A 13386-nucleotide genomic window follows, 5' to 3' on the forward strand; every position below is an offset into this window, starting at 1 on the left:
ACAGGAGAACTGCAACAAAATGGGAACAGCCTGACATCTCATCATGGCCTTTTGTCTTCTGTGTCAACTGAGCAAGTTGGCCATCTCAGGTAAGAGATTTGGGATATTCTTACAGGGCAGGGAACTGTTAGTAACTGAGCTTGCTCTGTGTTTGTATTTGAGGGACAGAAAAAGAAAGGGGCGCTGTGTACAATTAAAGCACATGCAGGGATTCCACTGTTAGGAAATAGGTCTATGGATGCATCTCATGAAACATGCTTGTTAGGTGGACACATTTATTGGCACAAAATGTCAGAATTCTGCTTCCCTTTCTCTGCTTCTTCCTCTTTGTTGTTGTTGTTGAGTCGTTTAGTCATGTCCAACTCTTCGTGACCCCATGGACCAGATCATGCCAGGCACTCCTGTCTTCCACTGCCTCCTGCAGTTTGGTCAAACTCATGCTGGAAGCTTCAAGAACACTGTCCAACCATCTCATCCTCTGTCGTCCCCTTCTCCTTGTGCCCTCCATCTTTCCCAACATCAGGGTCTTTTCCAGGGAGTCTTCTCTTCTCATGAGGTGGCCAAAGTATTGGAGCCTCAGCTTCGGATCTGTCCTTCCAGTGAGCACTCAGGGCTGATTTCCTTCAGAATGGAGAGGTTTGATCTTCTTGCAGTCCATGGGACTCTCAAGAGTCTCCTCCAGCACCATAATTCAAAAGCATCCATTCTTCGGCGATCAGCCTTCTTTATGGTCCAGCTCTCACTTCCATACATCACTACTGGGAAAACCATAGCTTTAACTATCCGGACCTTTGTAGGCAAGGTGATGTCTCTGCTTTTTAGCTTCCTCCTCTAGCCCACGTAATAAATGCTACAGTCGAATCTGTTTGGATCACAATCCTCTGCACAAGCAGTTCCATCATGAGATTAAATGTTTCATTGAAGGTTGCTTTGTTGTTCTTTCCATTAACTTTTACAAATCAGCACTACTGCAGGATAAGTAAATTGTGCAGTCAGATGCTTCATAATCTATATTAAAGTTATCAACACTGCAATCTACTATATATATCTTCTTGGAAGTTATATTCAATTCAGTTACAGATAGGTAGCCGTGTTGGTCTGCCATAGTCAAAACAAAAAAAATTCCTTCCAGTAGCACCTTAAAGACCAACTAAGTCAGTTCTTGGTATGAGCTTTCGTGTGCATGCACACAGAGTGTATCTGAAGAAGTGTGCATGCACACAAAAGCTCATACCAAGAACTGACTTAGTTGGTCTTTAAGGTGCTACTGGAAGGAATTTTTTTTATATTCAATTCAATGAGATTCCCTTCCAGATAAGTGTGTAAAGAATTGCAGCCAATGTAGACATGGAGAATGGTCCAGTTAATTCGGTATTGTCTACACAGATGGGCACCAACTCTTGTCTGAAACTCTGGAATCTTACCCAGCCAGCCTTACCTGAAGATGCCAGAGACTTAACTTGGGACCTTGGTGCATGTAAAATACTTCCTCCAGGTTGTTCTTCCCTTCAGTAAGATTTACCATAGGTGTTCTGAGCTCCTTTAGTTATTGCAAGCATGGATCTAGCCATGCTGTTGAGATTAGGAGTGGCCTCACAGATGTGGAAATGATGGAGCTGTTCCTTAGTTGCACCACAGAGCAATTTATGGTGAATTTTCTAGAAAAGAATGTTGTTGGCTTGCTTGCATGAGCCATTGGGGAGGACACTGAGATGCCTGGTTTCTATGCTCTGACCCTCATCTAATTTTGATTTGACTCTCTTTCCCCCCACAAGAGATCGCCCCTTATCCTGAAATTAGTCTAGGGTATTGGTATTTCTGGGTGTCCAAAGAAATGAGTAATGATACTATTCGCTCTTGACAAAATTGCTATTTTTATACCAGAAAGGGGGGGGGGATAAGTTGGCATAGGGCGCAATATTCCACCCTTCATTTTATTTTATTTTACAATAATTTCAAGCTGCAACCCTAAACCCGTTTTCCAGGACACAAATCCTATTCAATGTAATGACTTCCCTTTTGAGTAAACTTGTGTATGAGCTCATTCTTAACCTCTCAGAAACAGTTTTCAGCACAATCCAATGCATGTATACTTTAACTGGACTTAACCATCCAGGGGGTCCTTTAACCCTTACCTTTTTTAAAAAAAACTTGGCTGTAAGTCCCATTGAGCTCGATGGATTTTACTCGCCTTGCAAGTGTGCGCAGAATTGCAGCCTTTCATTTTGTTTGTTTCTATCTCACCATTTAATAGTTCACCCCTAGACATATTGCCTTTAATAGGAAATAATGTTACCACACACAATTTTATTGCCCAGTCGAGGAAGGAAAATGTATTTTCATGAAAGCATGGTGTTCCCCCTTTGGATCCCTTTCATAAGTGTGATTTGTAGATGCTTCTCCCAGTGGTACCATTTTAAAAAGGCAGTTCCAGATTGCACATCTGTGCTTTAGCAATTTTGCACTTCAGCTCCTTGAATCCATATTAGTGCCTTCCCTTCCACAGATGTACAAAACAAGTGGAGTCAAACGGGAGGCCAAAAGCCAGCCGACTACTGAAACTACATAAGGGAGATATTCATTTTTCCATTTCTTTAGATCACAGAAGTGCTTGGCTCAGCAGGATTGAATAGTCCCAATATAGATCCATGAATAACAGCACAATCCTATACTTGTCTTCTCAGAAGTTCACTTAAGTTCAATAGAGCTTGCTCCCAGATAACTGGGTATATGCTTGCACCCTAAGAGTCATCTAAATGTTAAAGCATGGCCAATAAAAGGATTTTGAGCTGATTAAGCACCAGTATTTTAACCAGTTCATCAATTCACTTTAAACAGACATATTTCATATTTCCTTTTTTCATTCCATATTAAAGTACATTCCCACCAACAGGGCCTAAAGCTATAAGCGTCTACAATTAAGATTGACTTCCACTGATGAACCAACTAGCTTTTAATTAAATTGTTAAGATCAGTAGATTAACAAGCTACATCAATCAGGCTTCAGTTAATCAGATCAATCAGTTCCCAACTGATGAATCAAGGTTCCATTGATCAATCTACCAATTTAATCAATTAAGGCCACAAGCCTTAAGGCCATTGAACTGAGCAGGACTTACTTTTGAGTAGTCGTGTAAAGGGCTGCACTGCCAGGCTCCTGACCATTTCCTTGCCTCCATCATTTATTTATGCTTTTCTAGAATGTCTCACCTTCCATGACACAATAATAATTACTGGAATTTATAATGAAAGCACATAAAACACCTCCTGAATGCTATACAACCATAATACTCCTATTTTGCAGATGGGGAACTGAGGCCAAGAGATCCTAGACAGAACCTTTCGCTGAGGTGATAAACATACATACATCCATACATATAATATTTTTATTAAAGATTTCTTAGTTTACAAAAATACGTGCATTGTCTTTTTTTCCAAGTTGCCAAGTTGCGCTGAAGTGATGTTTGAAGTGGGGCCTGTACAGCTTACTCTCGGCTAGCATATCGCAAGACCTCTCACAACAAAATCTGAAAGGTAAATCATTTACAGACCGAGGTCCTTTCTTGAGAGCTCACCAGCGTCGGGAGAGAGCTCCGTTGAGAGAGAACTGAGAACCTCAAGGCTAAACTTGGCCTTTTTTGTGACTCCCCCCCACCCTTACCTAATAGATCAGGAGTCTGTGGAATGCAATGACCAGAGATTTCCAAGTACGTAACTGTATGCATCCTGAAACATGTACCTATCTTCAAACATTTCCCCTCCTCCTGCAGATTCTCCTTCTCTCTCCTCCCCAATATTGGAGTGTCTTCTGTTTGGCCATCAGTGACTAAGCACCCAGCAGGCAGGCAACCTTCTCAAGAGTTTCAGATTGCAATGCTTCCAGTTAACTGGAGCAAACCCTTCTTTCCTCCTCTTGCTGCTGAGGCCAAGCTGAGCCTCAGTGAGGATTTGAACCCTCGCCTCCCAAATCCTAGTCCAACGCTCTCTTTTTTTCTAGTCTAGCTCTCCAATCACTATGCAATACAGTGGTACCTCGGGTTAAGTACTTAATTCGTTCCGGATTAACCTGAAACTGTTCTTAACCTGAAGCACTTTAGCTAATGGGGCCTCCTGCTGCTGCCGCACCGTCAGAGCACGATTTCTGTTCTCATCTTGAAGCAAAGTTCTTAACCTGAAGCACTATTTCTGGATTAGCGGAGTCTGTAACCTGAAGAGTATGTAACCCAAGGTACCACTGTACCAGCTCTCCAACATGTTGCAGATGCGGGAATTGTCACCCGACCCCCAGTCCACTTTGGTAATACTATTGCAGCTCCTAATATCAGAGGCTCATCCCCCCCCCCCCCGCCGCTACAAAATGACTTCGTAGGCCATTGCCTGCCATAACAGTCTCCATGCAAAGGGATAAAGGGGCAGAAATTGGGACATCAGAAACTGGCTATTCTTCTTCTTCAACAAAGGGAGACTCCAGTTAAAACTGCTGGACTAGATTATCAACAGGTTTGACTGTGCTCATCTAGGGCTTAACTGGAACAAAGGCTTTTTAGCCCTGCTAGGTTTTTTCCCCTGTCCTTACAAGGCTTCTTTTTGTCCCATAGCAAAGGTGTTAAATTAGCATAACAAAAGATAAATTATCAGTTGCAAACTCTTTTGTGGGTTAAGCATCTGTAACTTGCATGCATCTTAGCTTTAAGCAAAATTGTCTACTTCTTGCATTTCATAGGTCCCATGTTTACAACACCCTCCCTCCTTTTCATTATATGCATATATATAGATGAAAGCTTAATTAAGCCAGCCAGTATTATGCTGCCGCAAGACTGAGTTTCTCTATTTCTTATAAAACTGCTTTTTCTTTTATTTCCCTTGTCTTTCTTCTTTTGCAGATTAATCTTGAAGGTATCCTTAAGCAAGCCCTGTTGAAAATCTTGTCCTCCTCCCCCCTCAATTGTTTCCTTCTACTTTAATTGAATGGCATCCCCTCAAGGAGCTCCATAAACCCAGCTCCTTTTATCTCTAACTAGACAGCACAGTGGGACAGGATTGTCAAGCCCTACGTATTCTGCACACTTCTTAAAAGAGTGATAACACATGAGAATTGCCTCAGATACTTGAGAGGTGCTCCCAAAGTGTGAACTGCTGTATTACATTCATTGCACACTGTCAGAGACCGACAATCTCAGCCTGGCCCACCTTACAGGATTGTTTTGAGGGTAAAACGGGGGCTTCTCCACACTTGGTTTTAATGTACTATGTGGTGTTTGTTTTTGTTTGGATTGCCTTCGGCAAGGTAAAGCATCTAACAATTTTATTTAAATAATAATAATACCTTGAACTCCTTGGAGGAAAAGTAGCATCCAAATGTATTATTAGAGGTAGTAGCAAGAAGTAGTAACAATAATAATAATATGGTTTTTTTATTACACTAATTTATTTTGCCCTGCTGTCACCTCTGATTAAATGGAATTGTCAATTTTCTGAAGTGCAGAACTCTCTAAAACCTGGACAGAGAGACCATAAAGGTATATGGTCCTCCGTGTGCCAGTAACGGTTTCGTCCTGCTGGCCACATGGCCCAGAAAGCTGTCTGTGGACAAATGCCTGCTCCCTCAGCCTGAAAGTGAATGAGCGCCACACGCCGCAACCCCAGGGGTCCTTTACCTTTTAATACAGTGGTTTTCAAAAGGGCGTGGCATGCCACACGGGTGTGGCAGGAGAGGGTGGCTAGAGTGCTGGGCTGAAACAAGGACAATCAATGAAACATTTAAACACTTTAGTGTAGTGTGATTTTATTTTTTTAAAACTTGCAGAATATGGACAGACATCTTTTCAAAATGAAGCAAGAGCAGCAAGTGATACTGAGGACAATCCTAGTTGTATTTCTTATCAATATAATGTATTTCTTATTGATAAGACCATTCGGTGTGGTGCCAGCAAATTTTTATTCTGAAAGTGTGGCCAGGAGAAAAAAGTCTGAGCGCCACTGCTCTAATAGCATCCTTCCTTATTAATCCTATCCCAAGGCTGAATGTTCTGGTTAATGCATGAGGCTGCAGAAACGGGAAGCACACAAAGTCACAATAGGGCTGCCCCCACTGAGCCGACACTTGGCCTTCCAGCAACCATTCAAAAATATGAGTTATTTCACACTGAAAGCAAACATCTCACCATTTAACCCTAGTTTAGGAACTTTCCATTAAACGCATGTGATTTTTGCCCCATCGGGGTCGGGCTCCTGTTACATACGGTGGCGAGAGACCCGAGGGGCAACCCACTCCGGCTTAAGCCCTTTGTGGACCGCCACGGGCCGGCTCCCGTTCCATATCCGAGGGGGGCTTGCGTGGCCAAGAGGGCGCACTCCCCCCGTGGCGACGCTCCCTGCTTGTTTGTTGCCTGCGCTCAATTCCAGAATTTAGTGCTGCTATTTTCGAAAAAGAACAGCTCGGATTTGGCCTTTCATCGCCCCGGCCTCTTCAGGCCAGCTGTTCCCCTTTACGCGCAGGGGCCATTGCGCTCCCGAGTCTGGAAAGGGAATCGGTGGAAGGAGTGGAGCAGTTAGCAGCGGCGCTTGGGGAAAACAGAGGCGGGGGGGGAGAACGTGGCTGGGGGGGGGTTAAGAAAGTGGGTGGGGTGCTTTGGGGCTGCGCCCCGGGAAACGTGCGCCCCGCTCGACGGCTGCTTTCGCTCCCCTCCTGCCGTGCGCCCTGCAGGCCTGGCGAGCAGGGGCGGAGCGCGCTGCCCGGGCCCGTGGGCGTTCCCGCCCGGCAGAGCCGGCCCCTCGTCGGGGCGGAGGCGGTGAAATAGAGGCGGGAGGGCGGTCCCAGGGACGGGGCTGGCCCGGCGGCGCGACCTCAGCCAGGTAGAGCGAGCTTGGGAGCCTCATGCGCGCTGCTGTCGGGCGGGAGTGAGCGAGGCGAGGCTCCATTCCGTGCGTCCTGCCGCTTTCGCGCCGAGGCGCGCCTTCCGCATGGCTACGCGGGTGCTGAGCATGAGCGCCCGCCTGGGGCCCGAGGAGCCCGTCTTCGCGCAGCTCAAGCCCGTGCTGGGCGGCCGGGAAGCCGCGCAGTTCCCGGGGCAGGGTCCCGAGGAGATCAAGCAGCAGCAAGCGGGCGCAGCAGCCAGGATCCCCAGCGAGGAGATGGCGCAGGTAAGCGCAGGGCGCGCCTCTCGCGCTCCCTTGTTAAGCAGGAGTGGAGGAGCCTCGGGCATCTTTTCCCACCGGCATTAAAATATAGATGATTTTGCCTCGGAACACGGGCAGGGTGCACCTCGTGGCGACGCCTTTCTCGGATCGTGGGCTTTCTCGAGCCCCGGCTCGGAGCGCGCTGGGTGCGCCTCGGCGCTGGCTCGCTTTGGGTGTGTTTGGGGCAGGGAGCCAACTCGGGCTCTCCGAGGTGCGGCTGCCGCTCGCCCGGCCTCGCCTTTGCCCCGTCCTAGGTGGACACGGCTCCTTTTTATGGCTTTCTTAGGGGCTCTTTGCGTTTAAGGGCGAAACCTCGGGCAGCGCGTAGTTCCCCAGAACTCCGCTTGTTAACCACCCGCGATTATTGAACGCGGGTTTCCTCGGTGTGGACGGCGGGGCTTTCCACGCCGCTGCGCTCGAAGGCGCGGCGCAAGACACGCATCTCGCTCTTACGTGCGCATAGGCGAGGAAGTTGCGAGGAGCCAGTTATTCCGGAGCCTTTTCTGCAGCGTCGGTGACGGGCCGCTGTTTCTCTGGGCGGTGCCGGGGAAAGTCAGGCGGCAACTTCGCCAAGCCTAGACGGCGGCGGCGGCGGCGGCTTTGGCAGTTCTTTAGGAACTCGCGGACTTCACAGTTTCCCCATGCCATTCCTCCCTGGAGCAGATGTGTTGACCCATCTCCACCAAACAGAGCCAGCTGCCTTTCGAGGAGGACGCCCCGTCCCTTTTCCAGGCCAGGGCACCCTCTTCCTTCCCCAGGCACCCTTGGGATCCGGGTTGCCGCCCCGCCTAGCGAGCCAGTCGGTGCCAGGCTCCACGTTTCGCCCTGAGCGGGAGTGGGAGTTACGCAGCACCCACGCACCCACCCACCCCTGGCAGCAGAGAGCTCTGGGGCTGAGCCAGTGCCCAGGCAGCAAGTGGGTGAAGGGGTGGGCGGAGGGGGGGGGAGAGAGAAACTGGCCCGGGCAGTTGTGTTGAAAGCTACAGCTGCCACCTTAGCGCACTTGCTCAGCAGCCGAATTAGAGTCGCTGCCTGTCCCTCTCGCCCACGCACGGTCATTTTAGATGGGGCGAGAGGGAGAAAGGGCAGCGGGGGCGGGGGGGGGGAGAGAAAAGAGAGAAGGAAGAGAGAAGTTCTGGGACTTTTTCCTCGTCCCAGAAAACCGGCTGGAAACGGATCTACATGCAAACAGCTGGACGAGCTAAAACGGGAAAGCACAAACCGCTGGCATTTTTTTTTTTTTGTAGGAACGCAACCGGTTTTAATTTGCAACTATTTCTAGCCCTGGGTTGTTCTTATTTGAGCTTTTTCTCCTACGTTTTTATCCTTTTGCAAGCTTTCTTAAAAAAAAAGCCCAAATGTCAGTGGATATAATGAGTGGAAAAAGCCTCAAGTGGGTCTAAACAAAGCAATGTTTCTTCTTTCTTTCTCCCTCTCTCTCTCTTTCCCTCCCTCCAATCTGCAGCCCAAGTGTGTGCTGGAATATTGGTTTTAATTGATTTGCACAAGGATCTTATTTATTAGAATGTCGCAATTCCCGAAAGGTGGGTGGGAGGAGCGATGGAGGAAAGTACCTCGCAATGAAGGCAGCCTGGTTTCAGCGATACTCCCTCTCCCCCCCCCCCAAGAATAGTGTTTCTGTCATCAAAGCAAGCTCGGTTGGGGTTGTAAACAAGAGCTGGAAAAAGTCGCCTGGCATGTTGGTGCAGATCTTGATCGCAGACAAGGGGGCTGCTGTTTCTCCTTTCTGGTGAGGGCTTTTTGGTGGTGACTGTGGCTTCAGAGAGGCTCTGAAAATAAACTTGTTTGCCCAATCTTCCTCTGGTCAGCAGACCCTCACTTTGGAGGTATGGAAGTGTTCTGGCATGAATGGACTCCTTACAGAGCAAGGGAGAATGCAGCATTTGCTCACTGGAGGGTACATGATAAATGTTTGACTGGTGACTCTGCTTGTAATGTATCGGGCTGCGTCCACCCACGGATCCCCTCACACCGCTAAACTAGGCAAAAGATTCCCTTTCTCTTTCCCTTGCACGCTCCCTCCCTGCTGGTAATTAAAGATCTCCTCAAGGACAGGGATGTTTGCCGAAGGATATGGTTTTATAGGCTGACTCAGGTTGAGAAACCTTTGCTCTCCAGGCAGGCTGGGTGGCAAATGCATATGCAGAAAGGGGGTCTGTAACAAATGTGCCTCTTTAGGGACCTGTAAATGGCATTCGTTTTGCATTTGAATCTTGAGATCCGGTAGCTAGCTCTGGTTTTAAGGTCCCTTCCCCTGTGTCTCCTGTTTTGAAGCCAGGCAGCGTTCATTGAAAAATAGGGACTTGGATTTAGGTTAAGTGCCTGCTTTTCACTGAGGTGGTATAACACAGTCCCTGGGCTGTAGTATTTCAGACTGCAGGTGGGGCCTCATTTGCTCAAATAGTGCTCCCCCAATACAAACCCTTCCCTTGCACCTAGAAGCCTTGCAAACTGGAGAATTTGGGTGCCAGCAAATTGGGGGAAGTGTTCTGACCTTGTGAGCTGCGCCCCTGCAATATGAAGTGGCACAGCCAGCCACCCACAACTTTCCTAGATTGTGGCTGTTACACGGAAATAGCTTTGTTCATTCTGGGATCAGATGCAAGTCTTTCTCTTGGTTCTTCTGGGATTGGTTTTCCAAAGCATGAGGTTGGAGGCTCTTAATTAACTTGTTCCAGCGCATTTACACACACTGCTGTTCTCATCCTGCAGGTGTGGCAGGGAATCAAAATGGAAAGTGAAGCTGCTCCTAACCTCATAAGGGCCCAGGGAAAAAAGTTTTAGATGGATGCAGTCAGGTCTATGTTTTTCACATCATCTGCAGTCTCTTGATTCCCTCCATAAAATTTGCACCTTTGAATTTCTTCAAACTCTGAGTATCTTAAGAGGCTAATTTTTAATTAACCAAACTGAGTACAGGATTTGCGTGTAGGAAAGCACGTATTAAAACTGCACCACCCAACTTTTAATTGCAGTCCTGATAACAAGAGATAGGTGATAAAATCTAAACGCTTTTTAGTGGAATTGCCTTATTGTAGTCAGGAAGTCCTGAAGAGTGAGAACAGCATTTTATTAAATGTTGTAATTTGAACTTCTGGTGTCAAAGCTTTTACCTGTTTGCATTTTTCCCCCACCTAAAGGAACTCTCATATAAAATGCAAACTGCTATTTCTACTCTTCTTCTCTTTAAGTAGTTACTGTGAAAAATACAACTGACACGATCCAGCCAAAGTTCCAATCCCCACTAATTTCAAAGAGAGAGAGAGAGTTAGGCTCATCCTTAAATTGTTTCTGTTTTTTTCAATAGGACATAAGAACTTGATTTTGTCTGGGTTGTGTGCCGGGATTCTGAATGGCAACATTTCACTTTTTAATGGATAAATGCTTTTGGTTGGTTTGTTTTGGGGAACGGCCCTGTTAGGTTTTCAGTACCAGGACTTGTACAGAATTGTAAAGTTGGAAGGGATCCTGAGGTCCGACTGCCTTCAATGCAGGAATATGCAACTGTCCCATACAGGGATCAATCCTGCAACCTCGGCCTTCTCGGCACCACGCTCTAACCAGCTGAGCTATCCAGACTTAAAACCTGTAATATACGAAAGGAGAATAGATGAAAGTGCCACTGGTCCGGTTATCTCTTTTGAGGAGCATTCCCTTGTACAGTATAGTATAGCTAATTTTTTTTATCTTCTTGTTGTTCTTCAGGCCCGCTGTGAAATGGAGAAATATCTGACACCTCAGCTCCCCCCTGCTCCGGTTCTCCCTGAGCAGAAAAAGTACCGCCGAGAGAGTGCCTCCGTGGTTGACCAGTTCTTCACCAACAGTGAAGGGGTGCCTTACAGCGTCAACATGAACATCTACCTTCCTGATATCACACAGCTGAGAACGGGCTTGTACAAATCGCAGAGGCCACCGGTCACCCACATCAAGACGGAGCCCGTGACAGCCTTCAGCCACCAGAGTGAAACTGTTGCTCCCGTCCCCAACCCTACCCAGGCGCTCCCCGAGTTCACAAGCATCTTCAGCCCCCACCAGACACCCGACGTCAACAACCTCTTCATCAAGCAGGAGCTTCCCACTCCAGATATCCACGTCTCTGTGCCCCAACAAGGTCAGCTGTATCAGCTCCTGAGCTCTCCCGATTTAGACATGCCCAACCCGACTACGCAAGCGGCGGTGATGGACTCCTTCAGTAATGTCTCCATGTCCTCTGCCATGGCGGGCCTTAACACCCTGTCCTCCGCTATGCCGCAGACGACCATGAAGCAGTTTCACGCGATGCCCCCTTGCACGTACACCATGCCAAACCAGTTTCTCCAGCAACAAGCCACTTACTTCCCGCCTTCACCCCCAAGCTCGGAGCCTGGCAGCCCAGACCGGCAAGTGGAAATGCTGCAGAATTTGACCCCTCCTCCATCTTACGCTGCTACGATTGCCTCCAAGATGGCAATCCACAATCCCAGTGTGCCTGCAAACATCCCCATGAATTCGCCAGCCATCCCAGCGCCCAGGTACAACAGGAGGAGTAACCCAGACTTGGAGAAGAGGCGTATTCATTACTGTGATTATCCTGGTAAGCTGGGAAGGGGTGGGGTGGAAAAACCACCAGAAGGCTCTCCCTTGACTTCTTCACAGTGTGTTAAATATGAACCATTGTCAGCATGGATCAGAGCAAAAATTAAAAACCAAGCACCTTTCTAGAAACACTTGCCATTGTTCCTTTTGCCCTGTATGGAAAAGACAGATGAACAAACATGGTAGACTACCCAAAAAAGACCAAACTTTTTACAAAAGAGTGGGCCATGGTGGGGAAATAGGTTTACTTGACTTGGACTTCACACAAGTGGGGAACTGCATGTTTGCCGCCTTCCATGGTGGTGGGGAGGAGGGCAAGGGCTAGGTTAGAACGTATCCCTGACATTTTTTCTCTATGAGGGAGTTATTAGATATGGGGGAGACATTCGCACCAGCACCAGCACCTGAAGTGGTAACAACCCAGGAACAGTTCCGCCATGTTGGAAGTTCTACCATCAACTGGGCTTTGGACGTAAACCTTGGGTCAAATTCTTGACTAATTTGAACTTGATACGGTGCAGTCTTAACCATGACTTCTCAAAAGTAAGTCCTATTCAGTGAGGCTTAACTTCCAAGTACGTGGGCTTAGAACTGTGGTTCTAGCGCTGATATGGTAGCCCTCTAGATGTTGTTGCACCAAAACTCCCACAATCCCTTATAATTTTGGCAAGGCTGCCTGGCGCTGATGGAGGCTGAAGTCAGGAGCAGCTGGGCATACAGCTCACTGGTAGTTGGTGACTGCTGTCTGCTGCCAACTCCTTCCTTTTGCTTTCAGCAGGAAGTCCTGTGCGTAAACGCATGTCTCCTTAAGGAACGTTTTCATTGGGATCATGTCCCATTCCACTCCTAGTAGCTGGCATGACATGCCGTGGTGTGGTGCCACATGACATGTGGCACTTAACATTGGCTCTGTTTTCCTTACAATGTAGTGGTCTGAGGGAGAACTAGGCTGTACCTGAGAGTTCTAGATACTTCTGAGACTAGGGCAGGCCCTTAAATTGCATTGGTTTTTCTCGCTTGCTGTAGAGAATCCACACACCTGCAGAATTGTCTTCTGACATGGTGACAACACTTGTGCTGAACTGGTGTGCAAGACACTATAGATCAGTGTCTCCCAAACTTGGGTCTCCAACTTTTTTGGGGACTACAACTCCTATCATCCCTAGCTAGCTAGCAGGACCAGTGGTCAGGGTTGATAGGAATTGTAGTCCAAAAATAGCTGGAGACCCAACTTTGGGAAACACTGGTCTAGAACTTGATGCTCTTGTACAGCCGGCCACGTAGCACACACTTGTGTAATTCCTTGCTAGTATAGTTCCCTATATAATAATATGCTATACGTTACTGCTAGGAGTCTTATTTACACATTGAAAGGTATAGTTTATCAACTCGCCGCGTATAAGTGAAAGATAAGATGTTGAAAATGGCAGTGAGATTTTGGCGAAATAACAATGCTGTCTGATTAATGGACGTGTTTAGGAATATATAGATATTGGAGTTGACATTCTGGGTGTGTCTGATTGTGCTATTTGTGGGTTCACTGCTATAAACCAGCGTTGGGATCTGCCCTTTTGCTGTTAGCATATTCCACTAACAGCATATTTGCTATGT

At 47.4% G+C, this 13386-nt stretch overlaps 1 protein-coding gene across 4 annotated transcripts in view; it reads left to right on the plus strand.

Annotated features, from left to right (window-relative positions):
- The first annotated feature begins 6880 nt into the window (after positions 1-6880).
- The window catches only part of KLF5 (KLF transcription factor 5), a 193389-nt gene continuing 186883 nt past the window's right edge, over positions 6881-13386 (plus strand). The window contains exons 1-2 of one of the 4 annotated variants that reach the window (XM_081907327.1): positions 6881-7143; positions 10906-11773. In XM_081907327.1, coding sequence (XP_081763453.1) covers positions 6964-7143; positions 10906-11773 — 1048 coding nt within the window. In that variant the 5' untranslated portion in view covers positions 6881-6963. Of the gene's footprint in view, positions 7144-8803; positions 9027-10905; positions 11774-13386 lie in introns of those variants that run through there. The other 3 variants (XM_081907326.1, XM_081907328.1, XM_081907329.1) reach the window with 3 other exon arrangements.

This window comes from Podarcis melisellensis (assembly GCF_964234715.1).
Source record: "Podarcis melisellensis genome assembly, chromosome: 4".
Lineage (NCBI taxonomy): Eukaryota > Metazoa > Chordata > Lepidosauria > Squamata > Lacertidae > Podarcis > Podarcis melisellensis.